This window comes from Salvia splendens, chromosome 8 (genome assembly GCF_004379255.2).
Source record: "Salvia splendens isolate huo1 chromosome 8, SspV2, whole genome shotgun sequence".
Classification (NCBI taxonomy): Eukaryota; Viridiplantae; Streptophyta; class Magnoliopsida; order Lamiales; family Lamiaceae; genus Salvia; species Salvia splendens.
Genome location: NC_056039.1, coordinates 34499402 through 34523473, shown reverse-complemented (window position 1 = coordinate 34523473; position 24072 = coordinate 34499402). Strand labels below are relative to the sequence as shown.

General features: G+C 37.8%; 4 protein-coding genes and 1 long non-coding RNA gene across 7 annotated transcripts; 3 read left to right on the top strand and 2 right to left on the bottom strand.

Moving 5' to 3' along the window:
* The first annotated feature begins 1988 nt into the window (after positions 1-1988).
* On the top strand, positions 1989-6287 carry LOC121744984 (acetyl-CoA acetyltransferase, cytosolic 1-like). The gene is made up of 14 exons (XM_042138708.1): positions 1989-2164; positions 2662-2719; positions 3220-3318; positions 3408-3581; positions 3715-3820; positions 3948-4086; positions 4246-4323; positions 4405-4470; positions 4642-4727; positions 4866-4965; positions 5065-5217; positions 5353-5439; positions 5582-5687; positions 6030-6287. Exons 2-13 carry the CDS (start codon positions 2686-2688, stop codon positions 5669-5671), a joined length of 1212 nt encoding a protein of 403 aa, XP_041994642.1. The 5' UTR covers positions 1989-2164; positions 2662-2685; the 3' UTR covers positions 5672-5687; positions 6030-6287.
* A 433-nt stretch (positions 6288-6720) lies between these two features.
* LOC121743208 lies at positions 6721-8806 on the bottom strand. Of its 2 annotated transcripts, none has more exons than XM_042136440.1 (5): positions 8670-8806; positions 8401-8562; positions 7878-7959; positions 7426-7542; positions 6721-7128 (listed from the first exon to the last, which is right to left on the bottom strand). In XM_042136440.1, exons 2-5 carry the CDS (start codon positions 8523-8525, stop codon positions 7078-7080), a joined length of 375 nt encoding a protein of 124 aa, XP_041992374.1. In that variant the 5' UTR covers positions 8526-8562; positions 8670-8806; the 3' UTR covers positions 6721-7077. The 2 variants fall into 2 exon arrangements, with proteins under 2 accessions (XP_041992374.1, XP_041992375.1); XM_042136441.1 differs by having other exon boundaries at positions 8500-8562.
* A 1233-nt stretch (positions 8807-10039) lies between these two features.
* LOC121743207 (ribulose-1,5 bisphosphate carboxylase/oxygenase large subunit N-methyltransferase, chloroplastic-like) lies at positions 10040-13387 on the bottom strand. Its single transcript, XM_042136439.1, has 12 exons — positions 12962-13387; positions 12163-12326; positions 12009-12092; positions 11869-11926; positions 11535-11588; positions 11386-11457; positions 11226-11306; positions 10941-11113; positions 10751-10853; positions 10554-10685; positions 10362-10484; positions 10040-10257 (listed from the first exon to the last, which is right to left on the bottom strand). The coding sequence occupies exons 1-12, from the start codon at positions 13346-13348 to the stop codon at positions 10171-10173; spliced, it is 1518 nt and encodes a 505-aa protein (XP_041992373.1). The 5' UTR covers positions 13349-13387; the 3' UTR covers positions 10040-10170.
* Positions 13388-13787: 400 nt separating this feature from the next.
* Positions 13788-15918, top strand: LOC121743054. Its single transcript, XR_006038202.1, has 3 exons — positions 13788-14962; positions 15265-15362; positions 15557-15918. It is a non-coding gene; the product is annotated as an uncharacterized LOC121743054 (long non-coding RNA).
* A 459-nt stretch (positions 15919-16377) lies between these two features.
* LOC121744864 (GBF-interacting protein 1-like) lies at positions 16378-23096 on the top strand. Of its 2 annotated transcripts, none has more exons than XM_042138540.1 (12): positions 16378-16598; positions 16675-16871; positions 17724-17767; positions 18003-18102; positions 18388-18520; positions 18694-19067; positions 19188-19361; positions 19766-20147; positions 20540-20840; positions 20995-21135; positions 21629-22132; positions 22227-23096. In XM_042138540.1, exons 2-12 carry the CDS (start codon positions 16694-16696, stop codon positions 22524-22526), a joined length of 2631 nt encoding a protein of 876 aa, XP_041994474.1. In that variant the 5' UTR covers positions 16378-16598; positions 16675-16693; the 3' UTR covers positions 22527-23096. The 2 variants fall into 2 exon arrangements, with proteins under 2 accessions (XP_041994474.1, XP_041994473.1); XM_042138539.1 differs by having other exon boundaries at positions 16379-16598; positions 19185-19361.
* The last annotated feature ends 976 nt before the right edge of the window (positions 23097-24072 follow it).

The window sequence follows — 24072 nt, the reverse complement described above, 5'->3', positions numbered from 1 at the left end:
TTTGTGTCTGTATTATCAACAAAAATAATTTTTAACTTCTGTCATGTATATATTAATATTGCACATCAAATTAATGTTATTCTTAATGCAGTTAAAAAAGAGCACTTCCATCATATTTTTGCCAATATGAGATTAAGAGGGAATTGAATTTCAATCTTATTGTAAGTTTTGTTTATATTTTAATGACTAAAAAGCTGTAGTAATTATAACCATTTGATGTTTAGTTTAATGCCTTGGTTAATTATCTATGAATGTATCACACATAAATATTTAGTTTGATATGGACCATTGGGAGTAATTACAAAAAAGAAAAAAAAAATATTTAATCACTCAAAAAGTCATATGAATGCGGTAGAGGTGGCATGATACATTAAATAATTGATTAGGTCAAATAAGCTAGGCGTTATTAAATTTAATTAAGTAAATGCAAGTAGACAAAAACTATGCAAACCTTTTCGAGGCACACATATCCACTGACTTTTCCCATATCATTCCCATATCAAATCGCAAGAGTTTAATATTGAATCTGTCTATTCAAAATAAAAATTATTTTTTATTTACCATTTTAAAATAATATCTTTATTGTAATTATTTATTTTAATAAAATGGAATCTATTTTCTATTAACACACTTTTCTTTTATCTTTCTTATTTTATTAATTTTATATTAAAACTCACCTGTTTTAAAAAAATTTACTTTTATAAAACAGAGAGTATAAAAGTAATTGAGCAAAGCAAACCATGCCTTTTTATCCACTCATCCAAATCACATATTAATTGTAACTTTTAGTTTATAAATATTATAATATTTTTCATATATTTAAACTTTACATTTAATATGACTCATGCTTAGTTATGGTAATTAGGACTCTTTCTATACATACTAATATGCCATGATTTGGATTGTGACATAGTAGTATATAATTTCATATGGATGTATTAAGATGAAAACACTCTTTATTGTGACACTACACCATTTTAGGCCATTGAATCTGAAAATTGTGTGTTTGTCAAGCTGCCATGTGGCAGGATTTGCTGAATCAATTAAAACGCGGAGAGATAAAATAGGAAATCTCTAATTTTAAATTACCATATTGCAGTGTTATTCATTGAATATTGCAGTCTTACCACAATAATATTGAAGTTTACCACGCCGGCAATATCTAATACATTGGACTGCAATATCCAATACGCTAGACTGCAATCTATAGATTGCAGTGTAGCGTTTATACTATTGCAGTATAGCGTTTATAGTATTGCAGGCTACGTGTTGTCATAGTGTCACTTTAAGAGGTGTTGTCATTTTAACGCACCCCTAATTTCATACTCCATCCGTCCCTGATTAATTGTCACTCTTTTCCATTTCGGTCCGTCCCTCAATAATTGTCACACTTCTTTTTTACCATAAATGGTAAGTAGGTCTCACATTCCACTAACTCACTTCACTCACATTTTATTATAAAACCAATATAAAAAGTGGGTTTCAACCAACTTTCTTTACATTTTTAAAACTCGTGCCCGGTCAAAGAGTGACAATTAATCAGGGACAGATGGAGTATAATATAACTACAAGTCTAAGTTATGTATATTGGCAAGCAATTGGAATAAGATATAGTAGTAAGATAGATAATAAATAAAAAGTATAATTAAAAACTATGCATCGTTGTTTATAAATATAATTCTTGTACACCTCATGCCCCTAATATTAACCTCAAGCTCTCAACCATATCTCCATCAAAGATGCTTTTATAAAAACTTATTTATCTAAATATACAGCTATTAATTGTTATGGAACCCACCTGTGATTGCCTGCAAATAAATATGATATTCATATAAATAAGAAAAAAAAATCCCATTTCGGAATACTAAAGTCCCAATTCCCAAATGAGATTGGCCTCTAATCATTTGAAACAAAGATCCAATCTTTATCATAATATCTATAATTAGATTAGCATTATATCAATATTTTGAAGGAGTATAAAAAAAGTGACGATTGTTTGAGTGTGGAGTCAAGAAAGCCGGTTAAATATTCAAACTCCACCAACTCACACACTACACACAGTAAGCCACTCATCCACCCACCCCTTCTCTATATATAGGTGACAACGAGCTTTGCTGGAGTTCCATTATCGCTCACAATCTTTTTTGGCTGCTCCATTCTTCAGGTAAATATTTGTTTCTGTAAATGTGTATGATTTTAGTGTTGAATCTTATCTGGGATCAGATTTTCTTCAAAATGGCCTTTCTTGTTTCTTGCAAATTTCTCAGTGCCTTTTTTCCCTTTTGATTTATTGTTTTTGGCTAGATCTATTTCTCGAACCATTCATGTGTTTTTGAAGCTGTTCGTTTGTTTACTCTGTTGGAGATCTATACGTGTTATTGTGTGTGTGAAGAGAAATCAGACTAGATCAGCTGGCCTTTAGTGACTCTGGTTATTTGAATTGTTGTTTACTATTTCTTGATTGGCTACTTTTGAATAATAGGTTGGATTGTTGATTACCTAACAGCTAACAACATGCTTCTTCTGTGAAGAGATAAAAAACAACATCTTTTAGAAATTTGAGGATCATGCACAAGATTGTGTTTTTTTACCTCTGCAGCTTCACGCTCTTTGATTTGTATCAGTTTTGCATTTAATCTCGATGAATTTCGTTTATAACAGGCTTAATTTTGCTCAAGGTTGATCATGGCACCAGAAGCTGCTTCAATCAATCCAAAAGGTACCTTTTTGTATGCATCAACATCAACTAGCTGCAATACATGCTAATGCTAGATTTTGCTTCCCTCTCTGTTTGTTAGCACTTTTTGTCGAATCTTGGGGTGCTTTTACTTATCAATATTCAGTCATTAATTAAGCTTGAAGTATCGCACATTGAGTTTAGAGAGTGTTCAATGACATGAAGAATTCCATTAAACTACGTGTTTAGAGAGTGCTTTATAATAATTATGTAGACATGTATAGTATGGCTTTTATCTAGAGTTAGATATGTACTATTTCCTTTGCTTATTTGTATCTGCGTTCTGCTGCATATTAATATTAGTACTTTGTAACTGATCATGTTCTTGTATAGCATTCCCTTCCTTTCTCAAAAGGCTTCTCTTTTCGGTTTTATGGCCCTTTATAGTTCAAAACCATAAAGCATCTTCTTTTTTTGTTGGTATTTGATGTACTCTTTCACTCTTGACAAAAGCTTATTGTCTTGCCTTTTCTGCAACTTAGATGTTTGCATCGTGGGTGTTGCTCGGACACCTATGGGTGGTTTTCTTGGCTCACTTTCATCAGTTCCGGCAACAAAGCTCGGATCTATAGCTATTCAGAGTAAGACGACAACCAGATTAAATAGAATCTTTCAATGTCAGAGTTTATGGGTGTTTAATCTATTATTTCTACCTACCACCAACTTTCAGGTGCTTTGAAGAGAGCAACTATTGATCCATCACTTGTACAAGAAGTTTTCTTCGGAAATGTACTTAGCGCAAACTTAGGACAGGCTCCTGCCCGCCAGGCAGCATTGGGTGCCGGAATCCCGAATTCAGTAGTCTGTACAACCATCAACAAAGTCTGTGCCTCTGGAATGAAAGGTCAGTTTCATAGCATCTGAGATACGATAATCTCCTAAAGAATTTTGATTGTGCTTCAACGTATCACTTAATTGGTAGTATTCTGTTTTGGTCGAGAGTCTCGTGACATTAAATATTCTCTGTCTGCTGGCAGCAACCATGCTAGCAGCACAAAGCATCCAGTTGGGTCTCAATGACGTTGTTGTGGCCGGTGGCATGGAAAGCATGTCAAATGCCCCAAAATACATCGCAGAGGCGAGGTTGGTATTCACTTCACATTAAGGAAATAAATATTGATAGTCTTATTCTATGTAACAGTGTTGGTTAAAACGAGAAATGCTGCCATGCTAATAAACCACTTATTCATTTTATCTTGGCATATTCTAGGAAAGGATCTCGACTTGGGCATGACTCTCTTGTTGATGGAATGCTGAAAGATGGACTCTGGGATGTTTACAACGACGTGGGCATGGGTGTGTGCGCTGAATTATGTGCTGAGCACCATAGCATTACAAGAGAGCAGCAGGTGTTTCTTTGTTGCTTCGACTCCACAAATTTTATTATCCAAAATTCACTTCCACTGCAAGTTTTTGCATTCTAAAGGATATATTTTATTAATTTGATTTCCAAATTTCCAGCCAATTGCTATTGGTATTATGTTTATAACAATGCTTATTTTGTGCAGGACGATTTCGCAGTCCAAAGTTTCGAGCGTGGAATTGCTGCTCAAGATGCCAATTCCTTTGCTTGGGAGATTACTCCAGTAAGATAACTGGATATTGACCTATAGATGCAGTTCATTTTTTACGTTGTTGCTTTATAAATGTCCTTTTTGTGGATTCAGGTTGAAGTTTCCGGTGGGAGAGGACGACCATCCACCATTGTTGACAAGGATGAAGGTCTTGGAAAGGTGAAACCTAAAAATATACTACCAGAATTTGTTGTTTTTAGCAAAAGTCATTATTCCAACAGTCTTTAAATGCATTAAGCATTACAATGTTAATCTCATTAGGCCACGATGTATCTCAATACGTAAAATATATGAATTTTCATTATTGACTACTCCTTTTTCTCTGGTCAGTTTGATGCTGCAAAATTGAGGAAGCTAAGGCCGAGTTTCAAGGAAACGGGCGGAACTGTCACAGCTGGAAACGCTTCTAGCATAAGGTCCGTCCTGCATATTCCCTTTTGTCCTTTACAGTTAATCTTAGTTACGCGACTCCGCAGAATTGAAATAATATGGGCAAATTTCCTTGAAACTTGATTTATTAATTAAGTACTAATGAATTTGATCTGGTTTTTCAGTGATGGTGCCGCGGCTCTTGTTTTAGTTAGTGGACAGAAAGCTCTTGAACTTGGGCTTACAGTCATTGCTAAGATCTCTGGATATGCTGATGCCGCTCATGTATGTGTGCTTATACGTCCTCTTTGTGAATCTCGAACCATCTCGTCTCCTACGTGCTCATCAGTTTGTAATTGCTGAGTTTACATTGTATGTTTTCAGGCTCCGGAACTGTTTACGACTGCCCCAGCTCTAGCAATCCCCAAAGCACTCAAGAATGCTGGTATAGAAGCATCTAAAGTAGACTATTACGAAATCAATGAAGCTTTTGCAGTTGTGGCTCTTGCAAATCAGAAGCTATTGGATCTTAGTCCGGTGAGTTCTAACCTTTAAATTTACTAAATAAAACAATATAATAAAAGTAAAGATGTTTACACTTCATTACCTGTATGTGTTTTTGATAGAAAAATTACATTGTTCTAAAGTTTTATATGTATATATTATTTGCAGGAAAGAGTTAACATACACGGTGGAGCTGTATCTCTGGGGCATCCTCTTGGTTGCAGTGGTGCTCGTATCTTGGTCACTCTTTTGGGGGTATTTTATCCTCTCTCAACTAATCTTTCGATTCAAAACAAATTCCTCGTGGATCATTCAGCATGGAGATTTTGTGCATCTTGCTTGATTCGTTTCTGAGTTAAAATAAAATTTCATTGATGTTCGAATCTTGTCATTTCAGGTTTTGAGGCAAAAGAACGGAAAGTATGGTGTTGGTGGTGTTTGCAATGGAGGAGGAGGCGCCTCGGCCCTCGTCTTAGAACTCGTGTAATCCTCCCTAGTTTGTGGTAAGCCTTGGCTCAGATCTGCATCACTTGATCATGTTCAATGGTGTAGTTAGTGCAATCAGCTTTGAACGACTGAAAAAGCTAGCTATCGAACTCCCTTTAGGCCTTGGAGGTGAAATGTCGCCCCTAGTTGATTTCTCCAATCTTATTTTTCATCGCACCTTGAAAAAAAATAGTCTTGGGTTCGTTTTCAAGTTCAATTTACATTCACAAGGCCATCGGGTGAAAATCTGGATATGAGTACCCTTTGACCCAAGCTTTTGCGTTGATACGTTAATTGCAGTTGTTGTATGGCTAAAGATGTCTGATTGTAAAGTCGACTAACACTCGTTTACATGGCAGATTTCGTTTCGGACGATGTGACCGCAGCAGAAGCAGCTATGCCTGGTTTCTAGCACCATTCAGGAGATGGAGAAAGCAGAGTGAAGTAGATTAATCTGTACCATCTTTCAGTTTTAGATCAAAATCCTTTTAAGAGTTTTTTCTGTGTGTTGTCTATCTTTGTTGAGCCAATGAATTTAAGTTAGATAGTACATGTTAGTGTGTTTCTGACTTATATTGGTGTTACCTTTTATCTCAATAAATATTCGTATTTCGTAATTTATTTCATCAATTTATGCTGTAAATCGGTAATGCACATCACATGTATCAGATGACTTTATAATGTATTGATGAATCAAAATATGAGATATACTAATACGAAAAGATCCATCCCCTCGGGCATCTGCAACGTGCGAGTTTCAGATCTAGACGTCCCAAACTTGTGTGCTAAAAGCCATCGAGGACGAAAACCTGGAGGAATCTAGCTCCTGTGAGATCTAATGGCTCAAAATCCCTGTGTACACTGCCCTCAGGACTAGGGTGGGCTCGAGCCCCCAAAACTGGAGTTTTTTTAGCGTTAGTCCCCTTTGGGATTTCTATGCACAAATCTCGTAATTGTGTTACATTCTTTGGTATACTTACCAAGTACTTACAAGAGTAACTATAGTATTTTTCTATTTCAGACATTCAATTCGTTAGGAAGAAGCATAAATTATCCAAACTTAATCCATTTATTCAAAACCAAATAATCCAATGCAAGTCTCCACAAATTTATATCAAGTCACGAAACTGATCGATCTACCATTAGGTGAAGGGGAACTATAAATCTAACTCAAGTATAAGGCTGCACTTTTATAACTCTGTTTTAGGTATGGAATACGTACTTACGTAGGGCAGTAACAACCCTAAGCACTAAGAGGGCACACTGAGTGTAGTGCTCTCAGTGGCTTGTGTTGCCAACACCCTCACAAAATGGTCATCTATTTTAAGCTATACCTCTCAAACAACTTCATATGTCACTCAGATATGATCCTGATATCATCATATTGGATATATCGTCATCCTTAAGCTAGCCGCTTCCATCCAGTTGCCCGAGGGAGGCCAGATGTGCCATATATTGCTGCAACAAGAAAAAAGGAAACTCAATATTTAATCAGAGAAGCAGCATCTGTTCCACAAAATTATTGGAAATTTGAACTTTCATTTCTGCTTTTGTTCACCAAGTTACAAAAAGCAAAATGGTTCATTTGAAGTGGAGTTGGGGAGGAACAACAATATCAAACATTCTTAAAAAAATGCATAAAACCATCCATCCTCTTAAATTTAACTAATGGATATCTGTTTTAATGGTCGTATGCACCAAAAGCAGACGACACAAATATATAAACAAGTAGAAAGAGGCAAGGTTTCAACTTACTGAATGGTAAGCATACGGTGATTTCCCTTGCCGTTCAAAATGTTTAGCCAAAATGCTCCATTCAATCGGCCCCCACTCCTCTATTTCAAAGCAATTGCCAAGTGCAGCTTTATACAACTAAAAACATATCAAAAGCTCAATTAGGCAAACTTAAATTAAATCTCAATATCCAAGTGAAGCGCATTATACTATTCGGCGTACAGAACATCAGATACATAAAACTGAGATACTGTAATCACAGGAGCACAACACAATATACATATATCACATGAACTTCAAACAGCCAAACTGTTTCTCGAGACACTGATGTGGCCTCGAGTTTAAGCTACATAATTCCGTTTCTCAATACTAGAAAAGAGTACTGCAAAGTTCAAACAACCCCTTCCTTCACCCAAAACCAAAACTGAAAAAGAAAAAACTCGTTTTTCTTCTTATAAGCTGAGTGAATGTACCTTCCCAGTATCGGTAAGAAGCTCAGTACCAGCTGGATAAGATGCATAGAACTGATCAGCCCTCGAGTGTCCAGCTCTCGTCCTAATTGGACATATACATAAGAAGTTTGATAAATAATACACCAAAGAAGAAAGGAAGTAAAAAAGAGAATTACACCAATTTTGCTTCTTTTCTTGATAGAATTTCACTTTCACAATCAGAACTTAATTAAAACATTGAAGAAATGGAAAAAACAAGTGCAGAAGAGCTTGAGCAAAATTTCCACAACCATCTCTTCTATTTTAAAATTAACTTAACCCTTTACATAATCACATCAGTATTACCAGTAACCAACTTTTCACACTACAATATTTAAACCTAAATCAGAGTCAAATAAGCATAAACTGAAACACCTTGGTCCAAGATCAGAATGGCATTTATGCTAAACATAGAATTGAGCTTCAATAGCTGCTAAAGACAACGGTTTTCAACTCCCAATTTCCAAATTATCCCCCTAAATAGAATAAGGAAATAAATACTGACGTATTGTTGGTGTAAGCAAAGTTGATCAGCGTAGAAAAACAGAAAAAGCCAGTGTAAGACACGATTCTCCTGAACTTCTGAATGTTCAGAATCTCTAACCAGCCATTGCGGAGCCGCTGCCACATTTTCGATGGTGCGGAATAGGTATTTACATCAACAGTCCTAATAAAAATACAATGTAGGGTTCAATCAGACGTTTTATCGAACAAATAGTCGCATTCCATTAAAGAGGAAAAAATGCAAAGGATGAAAAATAACAGAATAGCAACCTCAAATTTGAGTTGGAGTGCCGGAGTCTCACTCTCAAAGGAAAGGTTTCGCAGTCGACGTCCTCAGCTCTCTGTGTGTAGTGTGAGATTGGGGACAAAGAGAGATATGACGCCACGGTTTAAAATGGCTCTTTTAATTATTTTAATACTGTAGGAGTAGTATTTTTTTTTCTACTTATCAATTATTCAATTATACAATAAATCTCATGCTATTTATAAATGAAAGTATTGACTATTGTATACTCTCTTATCAATTATTCAATTATACAATAAATCTCATGCTATTTATAAATGAAAGTATTGACTATTGTATACTCTCTTCGTCCTTTTAATTTTATTACGCTTTAATCGACACAAATTTTAAGAAATATAATAAAAAAATGAGTTGAAAAAGTTAGCGAAGAGTTAATCCTACTTTTATGTGGAGTTTTAGTTTTATGATAAAATATAAGCTGAATTGAATTAGTGGAATATGAGTTCTATTACCAAAAATAGTAAATTTTTTGTGGGATGAAGAAAAATAAAAAAAATGTGAGAAAATTTGAGGGAGAGAGAGAGTAGGTAGATGTGTCATAAGAGCATCCAAAAAACACCTCCTGCGACGTCATAAGGAATTTCCACTGCACAGTGGCGGAATTCCCGAAGGAATTCTCACAATTAAAAAAATTCACAAATTAAACAATTTCCGAAAGTAAGAAATTTACGAAATTAAATAGTCAACACAAATAGGGAAAAATATTCCATTAATAAAAAAAAGAAAAGTACATTTCACCAAATTAAAAAAATACATTTCAATAATGCTTCACCCCCACATCAACGACGACCTCTCCGCGTGGAATGAAATGAAGTTCAACGGGATGTATATATGAGAACCGAAAAAAAACATTTAATGCATTAAACGCAATGGCGGACGTCCGCGCGGAATTCCCCGCGGAATTATGCCGATGGCCATGGAACTGTGAATTCCTTCGCAGAATTCCGTATTCGTGGAAGGGACGGGCAATGGCGGACGTCCGCCACCAAATTCCCGCACGCCGATGGGAATTCCGCGTGGACGCCCGCCATTGCGGATGCTCTAATAAGTAAGGAACCTTTCGGAATTTTGAGATGGGTTGGCCAAAAGTAGCCGTTTTTACCTACTTGCTCAGGCCGGTTGGAATAATATGCATATTATCGTATAGAATCGAGTTTTAGGTAGGTTATGGTCATAATTTTCTGGTTTGGGCCTAAATTCTTCAAATGCGCAATGTTCATGGGGCAGGCCTCAATGTGTTTGTCAAGGCCAACGAACCGGTCCAACTGTCTGTAGCCACGCGTACGGTAGCAAATGATCGATAACCAAAATGACAAAATAACATCAACACTTTGACTTGTGATTTTGATAGTACATTTTATTTAGGTCCAAAAACGTCAAGTTTACAAGTAGATATCAAATTCAAAAGCACAAAGCAATCCTCAAGCAACCTTTTAGCCAAATGGAAGCCAAGAAGCAGCCAAAACCTCACTTGAAGAGCTTCCTCAAGCCGTCAAACAGCCTCAGCGCCTTCAACTCGCCGCTCCTGATATCTCTCAGCCGCCGTCTCAGTATCTGTTGGCAACCCATCAAACAACCTCATGTCACAAGACAGATCAAGAAAGCAAAAACATCATCATATGTTTCTTTCTTTTTTTCGTATGAAAGGCTACGCTTACATATTGTGCACGAAACAGCATCCTCCGCTCACTGGTACACAGATCAACAGCAAGCTGCTTCAGGAACGCTTTCCTGTTGAGAAGCTTTGGGTTTGTCACGTCCAAATCCATTGATCCACTCGACTGTCGACCACCACAACATATCAGCTCACACATTCAACAACAGAGATCGCGTCTCTGGACTCAACTAACCTGAAGGAACTTGGAGTACTTAGATATGCAGGCCTCACAAGAATCAAGTATGAACTGCAACGCGTCTTCCTCTATTTCACCATACCGGATGTCCTTCTTGGATGTCGTCTTGTTAGACGCTGCAGCAGCCATCTGCACAATCCTTGTCACTAACATTTCAAAATATCCCATCTTTTGAAAAATAGACAAGAAAAGACCTCATCAAACTGGCTGATCATGCTAGGGGGGCTGACTGCTAGGTAGGCATAGGCCATCAGCTCCAATGGCCAGCCGGTTATTTGTAGAGGAAAACACTGTGTCCTGTTAGAATAAACACGATGGATTTCTGTCACGAGGCACGTTTCGTGCTTTAGATTAGTCAGGCATCTGATGAAAAAACACACTCACGCGGACAGTCCCTGCTTCTTGAGAGCTGCCACCTTCTCTTTGTAGCACTTGTCGGACTTGCTGATGGAAAGAGACAGCTCAACGGAGTCGCTAGGGTTGGTTCCTTCCCGGGGCACGAATCCATATGAAAGCAACAGCTCTCCGTTGGATTTCTTACCATATGATATGAAGACCTGCATCATCAATTCATAACCATAAACCACCTCACATCATATTCCATTTTTTCTTGCACAAATTTATGGTCTATTTTTTTTCACAATGGCGCGATTCTTGAAGCTCGAGTACCTGCTCGCCTGGCTGATATGCTCTATCTGTAGTGAAAACTACCCCCTGAGATGATCTGTCATAATCAAGAAACGTATCTACCTAGTTCGTTACAAAACACTGAGATTAGAGATTGTATCTAAAAAATTAGCAAGAACGTTTTACATCGGATTAGCCTTACCTCGCAGCTATGGTTAAGCATATCTGCCCAAGGAACCAAAGCAACCCTTCCATCCATCGAGGGTAGACGAACCTGATGTAAACCAGGAACTCTCAAGATGATAGATAAATGATGAAGCTATTTGAAGAAGGCATGAAAGTAAGATATACCAAGCGAGAAAAAAGTATGCCGAACGACCATCTGTAACTTTCCATGTTGAAGACCTGCATAACACATAGCAACAGTCAAATGAAGCAAGTAGAATACATAACCATCACATGATTTCCTTTATATTAGGATGGAGCTGTGACCACATAATGCAAAAATAAAAGATGAAATTTCGCTTCAAATCAGATGATTTTTGGAGTTGCTGTCTTTTTATGCTACACAGAAACTCACTTCTCAGGATAAATCTCCCTAGAACCAAAAATTCTGAAAATGTCATCAATCACTCAAACAAGCAACGGAGCATGCAGATGTAGACAGAGAAAATGGAGTGTGTACCTCTGCAGGAAATAAATCAGGATGCTTGGAAAAAATCCTGTCCCTTAAGTCAATGTATCTGCACAAGAGGTTAAGATAGGTCTTAAAAAGATTGAACGACATCTACTTTGTACGAAACAAGTAGATGCAGGAACCCATACGTTCCAGTAACATCGTTGATCCTCTCAATTGCACGTTGTCTTATTTGTGAGGCTTCAAGATATCTGTCTAGCTCCGGACGTGTCCTGAAATCACATGGAGCAGCTGTAGACCCAATACGTGTGCTGCCTTGGGCGATTTAATGCATATAATTACCAGTAGAGAAGTGAATAGGGCTGCCTCGGCAAGGCTGCAATGTAGTTGCTCCATCTTGAAGAGTTCATGAGACATGCCTCGCTGATCAAGTAGGTTGCAAGCAGTGGCCAATCTGGCACGTTGTACTGTTTTAGCACCTCACCGGCCTCACGACAGCTCCAGTTCTAAAGCCACGACTCCGGTGCAAAAGCAGCCACAAGTTAAGTAACTAAAGTAATCAAAGTGGTAGTATCTTTTTTAATCTCTCATAAGAAGACCTATTTTCTTTGACTCAACAAGTTTCTTAAGCACAACAGCTAAAATACAACTAACAGAGAAACATATACCTATAAATGTCCAATTGGGACAACTTATTAGATACACTAACAATGATTTATGATCTAACAAATCTTAAATTTTCTACAAAAAACAAGAGAAACGGATAAGAGGGCAATGGACTTATCAGCACGAAATTGGCATAAATAGTTTCTAGAGTTAAGGAAGACATGAAGTTGTTCAGAAATAACATCCATTGATGAAATGAAAGCATGTTAGAAGACATATGAATCCTTAATCAGAACTAAAAGACATGAATTGAGACACACTCAATCCAAATCAAAATCATGGAGGGACAGATATGAGAGAATCTAATCCATATAAAAGTAGTCAGAAACAATGCTTCTGCCATATAACCATATCTCCCCAACTAGCAAATCACCACATAAAAAATGCTACTCAACTTCAAACACCTAGTGGAGTACTAAACAAACAAAAAACAACACATAATCCATTCTAACAAAAGCAGGAAAAAAAAACTCACAGAATCAGCAGTGATGAAGAGAGAGGGAGGCACAAAAAGCAGCTTCTCTCCCTTCCTAACATTCTTGAGAGCAACAAGCCCTCTCTCTCCGACCTCCACCTTCTGTATGCCCATCTTCTGCGGCGGCAGCCCGCTCTCCGAAAGCCACGCCTGCAGCGCCGCGGCGTTGTCCACGGAGTCGACATCGCATCCCCACAGCACGCCTGCCATGGCGGTGTCCTCGCCGGCGGCGGCGACAGAGCACCTGATTCGGTCGAAAAAGGAGCCTCTTTTGGTGGTTGGTGGGACGCAGCAGGCGTGGGAGTGGGATCTGGTGGTGTGGAGAGATGGGTTTTTTGAGAAAGTGGGTAGGAACGTCGTTTGCAGGATTCTTGAAGCTCCTGCCATAGCGCTAGCTTATCTGTTTCTTGCTTCCTCTCATCATTGGTAGTTTAACAGTTTATAATTTTTTAATTTGCTCATTCGTCCATCGGGAATCACCTATTGCTAATTGTGGTTACTTCCTCTTTTTCACATGCCCAATTCTCATCTCTTATTATCATTATCACTAACTAATTTGTAGTGGATGGAACGAGACAATGCTTTAATTCGTGTAAGAATAAAATGCTCTTCTAGTATGGGATTTTTTAAAGCTTTTACTCATTTAAAATAATTTGTGATTTCAATTCCTTTATACCAAGTAGTGCATGGATTGGTAAATTAGATTGTCTTTTTTTTTACCGGTCTTCTTAATATTGTATGCATTTAATAAGAAATACTATTGAAATTGTGCCACTTATTAGGCTTGTTAATTTATTTTTTTTTAGAATTATGTTATGTGATTAAAAAATTGATCACACATTTGAACATATTTATAAATAAAAAATTGATATGTTATCTGCATCATCAAACTATCATGTACTCTACTGAAATTCATTGAAACATTGGAGGGCCTCATTTGTAATTTTGAAAACTACATAGCAGCAAACACCTCAATTATTTCCTGCAACTCCTCTTTCCCGCCACTCAAACCCAAATCCCATCTCCCAAAATCTTCATTTCCCCCTGCCAAATCCCCAATTTCAATCCCTATCCACTCGGACCACAGCTCTGAGCTGGTAAAAATCCCGTCTTTAACCCTCAAGCCGGCGAAATTGCGGCGCCGGAGCTCGTTCAACGCCCAATACCCGCAAGACCCAGCTTGTTTCTGATTCTCCCGACGGAAATGAGATCATCGGTGGGAGGGACTGGACGACGTCGTTTCAGCTGTTTGCTTTCTGGGCTGGACACTTCTTTTTTTTTATGGTGATGATGAAATTGGATTCTTGAATTCGGTAGTAATCTGATTATCTGACTGTGTGTAGCGTAATTTTGTGGAATTGGGCTTAATTTTAGGTCACGGATATGTATTTTGTGAAAAAGCTGCTGAATAGAACCAAGTCTTGGTAGCTTTGTGGTATATAATGGGTTTATAATATGCTGCTCCTCCCTACTGCCAGAAGGTAAAAATCCACTATATTTGTTGAATCTCGACTTTCTTGGAGGATTGCGAGTAGTTGGTGAGAGAAACCTTTGATTATCTTTTGGTGAAAATGTCCAACAAAAGAATTTCAATGAAATGTTTTGTGCTCAGTGATGTTACTGTTTATGCTTTTCTAGGTGGTTTCTTCTTGCGATTGCTATTACCCCATTAGTTAGGTGAAATGTCCCAAAAAACAATTTCAATAAACTGTTTTAGTGTTGTTTCTGCTATATGTGTTCTTGTTCGTAAATTTCTTGGTGCCAAAAATTTGAAGAGGAGAACCTATGCTTATCTTTTACCAGTATTTTAGTATGTTAAGCTCTACATTTTCCTATCGTGATGGTTTGATTTGTCTTTCAATCATAGGTGTACATTTCGATGTTTTTGTAAGGGCTTGAGGTTAGCAATCTTTGCCTATCATGGTGGTGCTTTTTTTGCCTTTTTGCAGCTCGAAAAGCAAGATTCCAATTTGGCAATTCGTTGTCCTGTCATGCTTCGAGGTGCGTATGCACTCATTCCTTACTTTGTTCTCTGGAGGCCACCAGGTCTCAGAAGATGGCCTTTGAATTCCCTTGAATCAAAGCTAACTGCAGGGGAGAGGATACTCTTTCCTGAAAAAGTACCGGTTGATAGTTCATGTTGTATTTAAACCTTTTTACGTCCTAAAAATATGCATTTACATCGTCTTCTGTTTACAGAATATCTTAATTTTATTAAATGCATATTCATAGATGAACATTGAGCGATGATTTGAGGCTGATCACTATTAATTAATTGGCTCTATGGCATTGTTACGCCTCAGGTTAGTTGGCTGCAGGGATGGTGAAAACGGCTCATGCAGTATCATCCGGTGGTGATGCGTGGAAGGAATTTTACCAGTATCTTCGAGGAAGCAAATTTGTGAGTGCTTTGGTTCTTGATTTTGCTATGCATTTTGACTCTTGTTGTGGAAGATCCACGCCACGAGTATTGATTTCACTCTCCTCTCGACATTCGCGCCTATCTGGATCTACAACGACATGACTGCTCGAAAATGGTGAGTGAGGTTCAACCAATTTTTCTGTCTAAAAATGGTGCGTGTTTTATCTTTGCAGGGATGGAAAAGGCTCTTGGCTTCTTGCTCTCTCACTAGTCCCATTCTTAGGTCCTTCCATCTATCTTCTCCTCCGGCCACAATTGTCTGTTGCTCGAGAGGCTACCTCGGACGAGGCCTTGTGCTCTCGATGGAAGAAGAAGTATACCTGGTGAGATGTAGAGAGGTTTGAAGTTGAAGTTGAAGGGGTCTATATATAGTGCAACGAAGGCGACATGTTCTTCATTAGTCTTTAATTAGTGAAGAAGATTTTGATTATTTTAGTTTGTTCATAACATATTTTGATTATTTGAAAATGGTAATTTGATGACATGATATGTATACATTTTGTGATTCTAATAAACTCTCAAAGTTCTATAACAATATGAAAGATCGGTTCTTAGGTTGGTTTAAGTTTAAAAAGGCCACATATTTCGATTTTTATTTTGCTATTCCATATGATTATTTTCTGAGTCATTAATAATCTCAATCTTCACATGCTAATCCGATAATGAAATGATTGATAAATGGTAATCCAATGAAATTAATCTTTTGATAAGTTTGATTATTTATGTTAATCTACCCCATATCTATCTTATCAAAAAGTTAGACCTCAAAAGTAATTTTATATCGATTTAATGGTGAAAATGAATAACACTAATTAAATTGGTTCGTACAATTCATAATGAATATCTTCCATTGATGTTTGTTACAATATTTATTTTGGTGAGTATTGAATATAAAAACCATTAATTCCACAACAATAAATAGGGATTTGAGTACTCCGTATATAATTAAAGACAAAGAATTTCACACACACTTCACACACTAACTTTATGAAAATTACAATTAATTTCCCAATCATCACTCTACAAAAACCCTTTCCCACAAGTCTTCCCCTCTCCTCTTTCCCTAAATTACAAAAATCATACACACACACACACTGCCCTCCCTCTCATCTCCCTTCTCTCTACAACGGAAGGAGGTCTTACGATACGGAGCTTCATTGCATTAGCAATTTATACATACTATTATTCTTCATCTGCGCTGAATTTCACACACAAGTAAGTGTTTTTATATACTCATATATACACACATATATAGGTGGATATATATACATAGAGGTATTTGGGGATTCAGGAAGAAGAAGAAGAAGAAGATGAGCGGTGGGGTTAAGGGAGGTGCAAGTAGGGTTTCGATTCCCAGTGGCGTTAAGAAGACGATCGATAACATAAAGGAGATTACTGGCCAGAATCACTCCGAAGATGAGATTTATGCAATGCTCAAGGAATGTTCCATGGATCCCAACGAAACTACTCAGAAGCTTCTACTTCTCGGTGAATATTCCTCTCTCTTTTTATTCTCTCTGTTTTTTTTAATACATAAAACACCTTTTTTCTGATTCTTTTCAGGTAAGGTTTTTATGCCTGCTTGGTGTTTGATCTCGATTTTATTATTTTGATTTTCGGCCCCATTGGGAATGGGGGATTTGATTGTTGATCTGCTCTTTCTTTATGTAATCACGCTTGTGGTGGTGTTCTCTGTTGTTTGGATTTTAAATAGTGGGAATAGGAAAACCTACGGATTTTTGCTTCTGCGGTTGCATTTTAGTAATGCCTGACTTGCCTGCGTGTTGATTTCTTCTTCTTCTTCTTCTTCTAGCTTTTCTGTTATGGGAAAGGTGATTTTTTGTTCAGCTGCCCCTTTTTTCTTCCTTTTTCTGTTTGTATCTTTGTCTTATGTGTCAGTACGAATTTTCTTTTATATCTCATGTTTAGAATTGAAATTCCCTTCTTTAAGTATACTCTACTAAAAATTTGGCTTTCGTGTGGTTCAATTTATTTTGGACAGAGATGGACGAAAACACTGTTTTAAGTTCATTGCAATGGAGTTATGAATCTCTTGACATTGTCTGGCATTCGCTTCTTCTAGTAAGATTTTGGTGGGTGGATAAAAGGCAGTCCAAGATTTAGTTATATCTGTGATTCCCAATAATTCGTGGTGCATCAATTCTGAAAACAGAATATTGGTCCAACAATACCAAATTGCCAGCAATATAATTATACGCCACTTGCTTCAAGTTTGTTTTAAGGAAGGGCTATGTTATTTGCATGCATGTGTAATAAGGCGCGCATGATTTTCAATTCTCTAAACAGCGGACTGATGTCTGTTTTTATACTCTTAAACAGATACCTTTCATGAAGTAAAAAGAAAACGTGACAGGAGAAATGAGGTACTGCTTCGTCACAGTATAATGATTTGGTCTCCTCTTTTTGCTGTTTTGATCTGTCCTAGGATTATTTGTTTCATCCTTCTCTTACTATGTAAGATTGTTCTCATTTTCATCATGATCGTAATTCCAACTGCCCGAAATAGTGTTGTGAATCTCAACATTGTACTAACACTGTACGTCACTTCTATTTGCAATAAAAGTTAAGGTCTGATGAAGACTATTTTTACATTCCCAGAATCAAAATAAGGAGCCTGCAGAGAAGTGGAAACCTGGAACCCAGACAAGACCAAATAGAGCTGGTCGTGGGAACTATCCACTGCGATTTGTATCTCATGGTGAGAAAGCCTGCGTTTGATTCCCCTACCACGCTGGATCCCTTTGCACATGCCTTTAACAATTGAATTATTCATGTTCGGCTATATTCTTTTTGTAATCATAATTACGACCATGTTACCCTCTGCTCGGGGAGTACTGCCTTTGAGCTGCTGCGATCATTGGAATATATGTAGTATTGAATCCATGGTGTAAAATATAAGTACTTGCATAATTTTGACATCTGCTGTGTTTTCTTTTCTCACCATCTGCACTCGCATTTCCTTGTATCTTTTCATTCATGTCAGATGCTGGTGGCGGAAGAAATTCTCCTGCTATAAAGGGAAGTTCTGCCAGTCACTTCACTGTGAAAAGTACTAGCAAGGCTCCCATAGCTGCTCCACAAGATGCGAGAAAGAGTGGCACTTCTTCTGGTACCAGGTGAGTGGCTATCTATGATCTTTCAATGGGCATATATTCTGTTGTGCTTCTATTTTGAAGCTTAAAACTTACTTTTATGATGCCCATACTATATGTGATGCTTTGGGAGACCTCCCACTCCTGCCCCCCAACTTAATGCTTTGTTGAAGCTGATCTGTTGTTTTTCTGGGCAGCCTGATTACTGGTGTGTCTAATGGTCCTTCTGGGATCACCCTCCAGAGAGCTAATCCAACAACTGCTATCCCCAATAAATCAGAGAAACCTCTGATGGTTTCGTCCTCAATTGATTCTGTGAAAAGCCTCAGTACTCCTCAGGTGAAGAACATCCAGCAGCACCAGATACTGGAGTCGTCTAAAAATGCTACATCTATTCCTTCAGCCTCAGGATCCTATATCTCCTCTACAGATTCAGTGCTTTTACCCTCTCAAGACTATCCACCCCCTAGTGCAGTAGGTAGCATTCATCTTGAATTGGGAAGCCAGCAAAGCCCTAGTCAAATGGTTGGTGATATACCTACTGGCAACAGATCTACTTCTCCTGAAATATGTATGCTAATTTTGTTTGTTCTTATGTATATTTACTCATTTTGGGAATTTATCAAGACAATGTTGAAGTGCTATAGGAAGTTACCGATGTAATTTCTTTTTATTTTGAGATCTGTAGTAGCTGCTTCAGAGTTTGGAACTGCCATTGAACAAAAGATGCCCCGTGATCTCAAGAGAGTTGGAAACAGTCAAAATTCAGAGTCTGCCCAAACTCCTTCTACAGTTAATGTTTCTTCTGGTAGTAGGCCTTCATCTAATTACAACAATCGGTCTCAAGTGATTGGTCCCCAAAAGGGTATGCATCTTTATGATACAATATTAAAAGTTGGCATGTTCTGTGATATAGTTCAGTTTTTACTGCTTGATGGTTACCACACTGAGTATGTAATATAAAGAGCTATTATTCAGAACTCAGAAGTATACATATTTGCAAACAAGTAGTGATTTCATTATTTCTTTTAGTGGCTATCTTTTGCTGGTTGAGGTTGAAAGTTTCCCCTTGAGCAGATATATACATATTTTTTTAAGTTTTGAACACAATATGATTGTGTCTTTCTCGATGAGATGATACATTCAATCTTGTAATGTAAGCACATTAGAATTAGGTGTCAGGTGCAAGACCATGTATAGTATCTAGCATCTATCTTATTGAATATGAATTATGGGCAATGAAGTGCTAACAGTGGTTGTGCATCACAGTTGGTCCTGGCAAAGAGTGGAAACCCAAATCTACAAACCCCAATGTTAGTCAAGGTGCTACTGCAGCTTCTTTATTAGATGTTTCCATAGTGTCTGTTGGAAGTCATCTGGAATCGCTGACTACTCCTGCTGCTGCCACTACAAATGAAGCAACTCTGGAGTTGCAGAAGAAGTTAGAGGACTCGCAAATTTCAGAGAGGCAACATGTGATTTTACCAAATAATCTACATGTCCCTAAAGTTGAAAAACTTGGGTTTTGTTTTGGAAGTTTTGATGCTTCCTTCACTCTGGACAACCAAAATGGTCTTCCAGCTGATAAGAGTCCATCACCGTCAGAATCCTCTGAGAATATCGAGGAACCTGTGGAAGATCTGGAATTAAGGTGCCTTTATCTTTCATAATTTTGTACTTCTCTGTGTACCTCACCTATCATTTTTGTTGTCCATGGCATTCTTTGGTGTGACAACAATGTTTCTCCAATCTATGTATACTTCCAGTGTAGCTGTCTATAATTTATTGCAAACTCACATATTTGGATTGTGGTATCCATGGACATTCACGGATTGGTTATGCAGTTGAAGATATGTTCTTATTCTCTGTTGATAAATCTCTCTAGCGATATTGACTAGCACCATTCATGTAGCATCTTGTTTGTTAAGTTGCAGATGTTCATCATTGCTTGAATTTCCTTGTTTTCATGGTGCTAACCTGAAATATCCTGCTTGTGGCTGTGCTCAATGTTCTGAAATATTTTATTTTCCTTTTGGTCTACAGCAATCAGGCTTCTTTGGCAGATGTGGAGGATACTGAACCAAAGTATCCTGAAGAACCCCAATCACCTTCACAAGGACCAGACAAATTTGCATCTGGTGAGGTTGAAGTCTCATCCTCTATTACAACTATTTATAATGATCCCATTATAGAGGTTGCTCCTGGAAGCCAGCCACATCCTTTGGTCCACACTTCTTCAAACTACGGTTTTGGTTTCATGCCTCCAATATTGGGCGGCCAGCTTCCAACTTCTGAAAATTCAGAGTCTCACACTCGTGATGCTCCTCGACTTCCAGGCTTTGTTGTATGTTCTCATGTATCATCTGTCCTTTCATTTTCACACTGATCATTCACGCATGCAAAAACTGTGATATTCATCTTGTCGTTCAATGTATCCTTTTGATGTTGGTGTGCATCTTAACATTCTCAGCCATTAATATCAATTATATGCTGAACAGGTGCCGCAATCTTTTGACCCGGCAAACTATTATGCACAACATGATGGCCGCATTTCCCCTTTTCACGCTGCTGGAGCTGCAAACAAGTATAATGGAAATGCTGCTATGGTCTCTGCTCAGACTTCTCAGAACCCTCAAGAGGTTTGGGCCCCAAATCTCTATAATTTCCTTTTTTGCTCCCTATATGCTGTTTGTGAACTTTCAACTTTGAATAAGTGATGACCTTGATAGGTTTAGTTACAAACTGGAGTGTCTTAAAGGTATATCTTTGTTGTGTTTATCTTTATCATTGCATAATATTGTGATTTTCTTAGTTAATTGTGATTTGTTCTTTTAATTATTTGTTTCACTTTTGTTGGCTATGTATCTATAATTACATCGGGCAAAAGTCAAAACAATGTTTGCTCTTTTAATAAATATATTTATGTGGAAATTGCTTCTAATGACACAATGTTGTTCTTATGTCGGTGGATGTTTTAGTTAATATCAAAACTCACTGGAATCCTTTTATCATTTAGAAGAGTCATGCAAACAGTTCAAAATTGTTAATGTCGTATGCATTTGGTTGATATCGCATAAAATTATATTTTACTCTCTTACTCGGCCTGTCTGATGTAATTTTGATGTAATCCAGTTGCAGAGCGGTGCCCCTTTGGTTAGGTCCACGGCATCTCCGCCGCCACTTGCGACTCAAGCTGCTGGGGTAATGCAGAGCTCCATACCTGCATCGCAGCAGCCGCATCCTATGTTCAGGCAACCACCTGGTGTTCATCTACCCCATTATCCTCCTACCTACATTCCGTATGGTCACTATTTCTCCCCATACTATGTCCAGCCGCCACCTACAATTCATCCGTTCTTAAGCAACGGCGCCTTTCCTCAGCAACCCCAGCCTGGCAGTTTATATCCAACAGCACCTGGGACAGCTGCCAAATATTCAGCTTCACAGTATAAGCAAGGAGCAAATACAGGAAGCTCTGCTCCCACTGGAGTACCTGGCAACTACGGGCCGTACGGTCTTTCGCCAGCCAACTATACCACCGGTTCTGCCCCAGCTCCTGTTACTTCAACATCAAATGAGGATATTGGTTCCCCACACGTAAAGGAGAATAATGTCTATAGCAGTGGCCAGCAGCAGGTATTGTTTATCCCTAAATATCTACGTTATCAGACCCATGGGCATAATTTTAAGATTATACCTTTTGCCATTGCCATTTGTTTGCTATGTGCAGAATGAAGGTCCCAGTGTATGGTTCACCACCCCGGGTCGGGATATTTGTACCTTGCATGCAAGTTCATTCTACAATCTTCCTCAGGGTCAGCTCGCTTTCACCTCAAATCAGACAGGCCATGGAACCTTCACTGGGATTTTCCACCCTGCTGCACAGGCAGTGGCACCGCAAAACGTTCACCCTCTTTTGCAACAATCTCAAGGCATTACAAATCCTGCAGACATGGTAGGACCGACTGGCAATGTTTACCAGCAGCAGCAGCCTCAGCACGCACAACTTAACTGGCCGAGCAACTACTAAGAGAGTAGACAATTCTCCTTGAAATCTCGTTAATTACTCTTCTCTCAACAGAATTTCCAACCTTGCTCTGATTGAATGGTAGATCAAAAACACAAAGAAGCCAGAAAACTGAGTGTAAATTAGTAGAAGGGTGGCCAATGAAATCGGCCAATATATTTTTGTGGTCTTCCTATGACTGGTAACTAGTCTTTTTAAGTTAATTGAGGCCAGAAAATGCAACAGCTGTCTCTTTATTGCTCTTCCTCGTAGATGGTTTTTGACTGTAATCCTTGGGAGCCCTTTCTATAGGTTTTAGCTTCCTTGTTAGTCAAGGTTTCAATTCTTTTGATTTTTGGTTGAAAGTTAGTTATAGATGGGCTCATATGAGATTTGTAGGTGATCGTTCTCTCCCCTTTATCGTTTCGCCCTCCGTTCTTTGTCTTATCCTCTCCGTCTTTCTTGTAAAGTGAATTTTTGTTGAGTGGCAAGGAAGATGTACTTTTTCCCAACTGTTGTAACTGGCCTTGTTATTTTCGTATGGGGAAGTTTATGTTTCTGATAGACCAAATAATCAAGAATCCAACTTTTCTACCTTTTTTTGCAGGTTTCATTCTGCCTTAGTGATTTCTGTTTGTTTTGGATTTTGCAGATTTTTCTTCTGCCTTGTCTATGCATTCATAAGCAATGGTTTGTTTAAATTTGTCTTGTTGAAAATATTTTAAATACTGATTACAATTAGATGGCCTATGCTTTTATTTTAGTCTGTCTCCAGACTGCAGTGACATATACGGTATAGATGTTACGCGTAAAATATCAATGAAAGTTCGGATTAATTGTTAGTGAAATTTTGGAAACATTTTAATTATACCGTTATTTTTTATTCTTTTAATAACAATACAAATTAACTACTTCCTCCTTTATCTACTACTACTATAAAATGTTTCATAATTTTCTTTTTTTATTACTGCTATTAAATATCTCATTTTATTTTCACTATTTTGATAAATGGACTTTAAAATCCAATATTCCCTAATTTTTTTAGTACTTTACTTTCCTAAGCCAAATAATTTATTAAAATCTGAATTGTTCTCATAATTATCATCGAAGAGAGGTAAAAATAGTTACGGCAAAAATAATGCGTTCTATCACAAAAACATTAACAAATATACAAAATACCACATCCAAAATTATCATAATCGAAAATCAATTATTCTGTAGTCACATCCGGCTGGCTATTCAAACATACATTACAACCATAAAACCATTTAATCTCTAATAAACTTGTTGGACTCATCGTTATTTACTAACCGATCCCATCTCTTAAATCTCCATAATCATTCATTCCACTAATTTTAATTGTTCAAAAGAAGAAAAAATGCTTAGCAAGATCTTTGGCAACAATAAATCTAGTGATATCCCAAAGGTGTCCACTCAAGGGAGGCATGTCATTGCCCTGGCCGGGTCGGGGCAGAGGCAATCCCGGGCCTTGAAGATCGTCCGTGCTGGAGGGCACGTAGAGCGCTACTACATGGCCACTCCTGCAGCCATGATCATACAAAAGAATCCC

Excerpts from the sequence above, each read along its gene's own strand:
- LOC121744984 (XM_042138708.1), top strand. The coding sequence starts at position 2,686 with ATGGCACCAGAAGCTGCTTCAATCAATCCAAAAG. Across the intron at positions 4,087-4,245 it reads GCATTACAAGAGAGCAGCAG|GACGATTTCGCAGTCCAAAG; the intron begins GTGTTTCTTTGT and ends TATTTTGTGCAG. Across the intron at positions 5,218-5,352 it reads AGCTATTGGATCTTAGTCCG|GAAAGAGTTAACATACACGG; the intron begins GTGAGTTCTAAC and ends TATTATTTGCAG.
- LOC121743208 (XM_042136440.1), bottom strand. The coding sequence starts at position 8,525 with ATGTGGCAGCGGCTCCGCAATGGCTGGTTAGAGATTCTGAACATTCAG. Across the intron at positions 7,543-7,877 it reads TTCTTACCGATACTGGGAAG|TTGTATAAAGCTGCACTTGG; the intron begins GTACATTCACTC and ends ATATGTTTTTAG. Across the intron at positions 7,129-7,425 it reads CACCGTATGCTTACCATTCA|CAATATATGGCACATCTGGC; the intron begins GTAAGTTGAAAC and ends TTCTTGTTGCAG.
- LOC121743207 (XM_042136439.1), bottom strand. The coding sequence starts at position 13,348 with ATGGCAGGAGCTTCAAGAATCCTGCAAACGACGTTCCTACCCACTTTC. Across the intron at positions 12,327-12,961 it reads TCTTCATCACTGCTGATTCT|AACTGGAGCTGTCGTGAGGC; the intron begins GTGAGTTTTTTT and ends TCGTGGCTTTAG. Across the intron at positions 10,485-10,553 it reads AGTACTCCAAGTTCCTTCAG|TCGAGTGGATCAATGGATTT; the intron begins GTTAGTTGAGTC and ends GGTGGTCGACAG.
- LOC121744864 (XM_042138539.1), top strand. The coding sequence starts at position 16,694 with ATGAGCGGTGGGGTTAAGGGAGGTGCAAGTAGGGTTTCGATTCCCAGT. Across the intron at positions 16,872-17,723 it reads TCAGAAGCTTCTACTTCTCG|ATACCTTTCATGAAGTAAAA; the intron begins GTGAATATTCCT and ends ACTCTTAAACAG. Across the intron at positions 19,362-19,765 it reads AGTGATTGGTCCCCAAAAGG|TTGGTCCTGGCAAAGAGTGG; the intron begins GTATGCATCTTT and ends TGTGCATCACAG.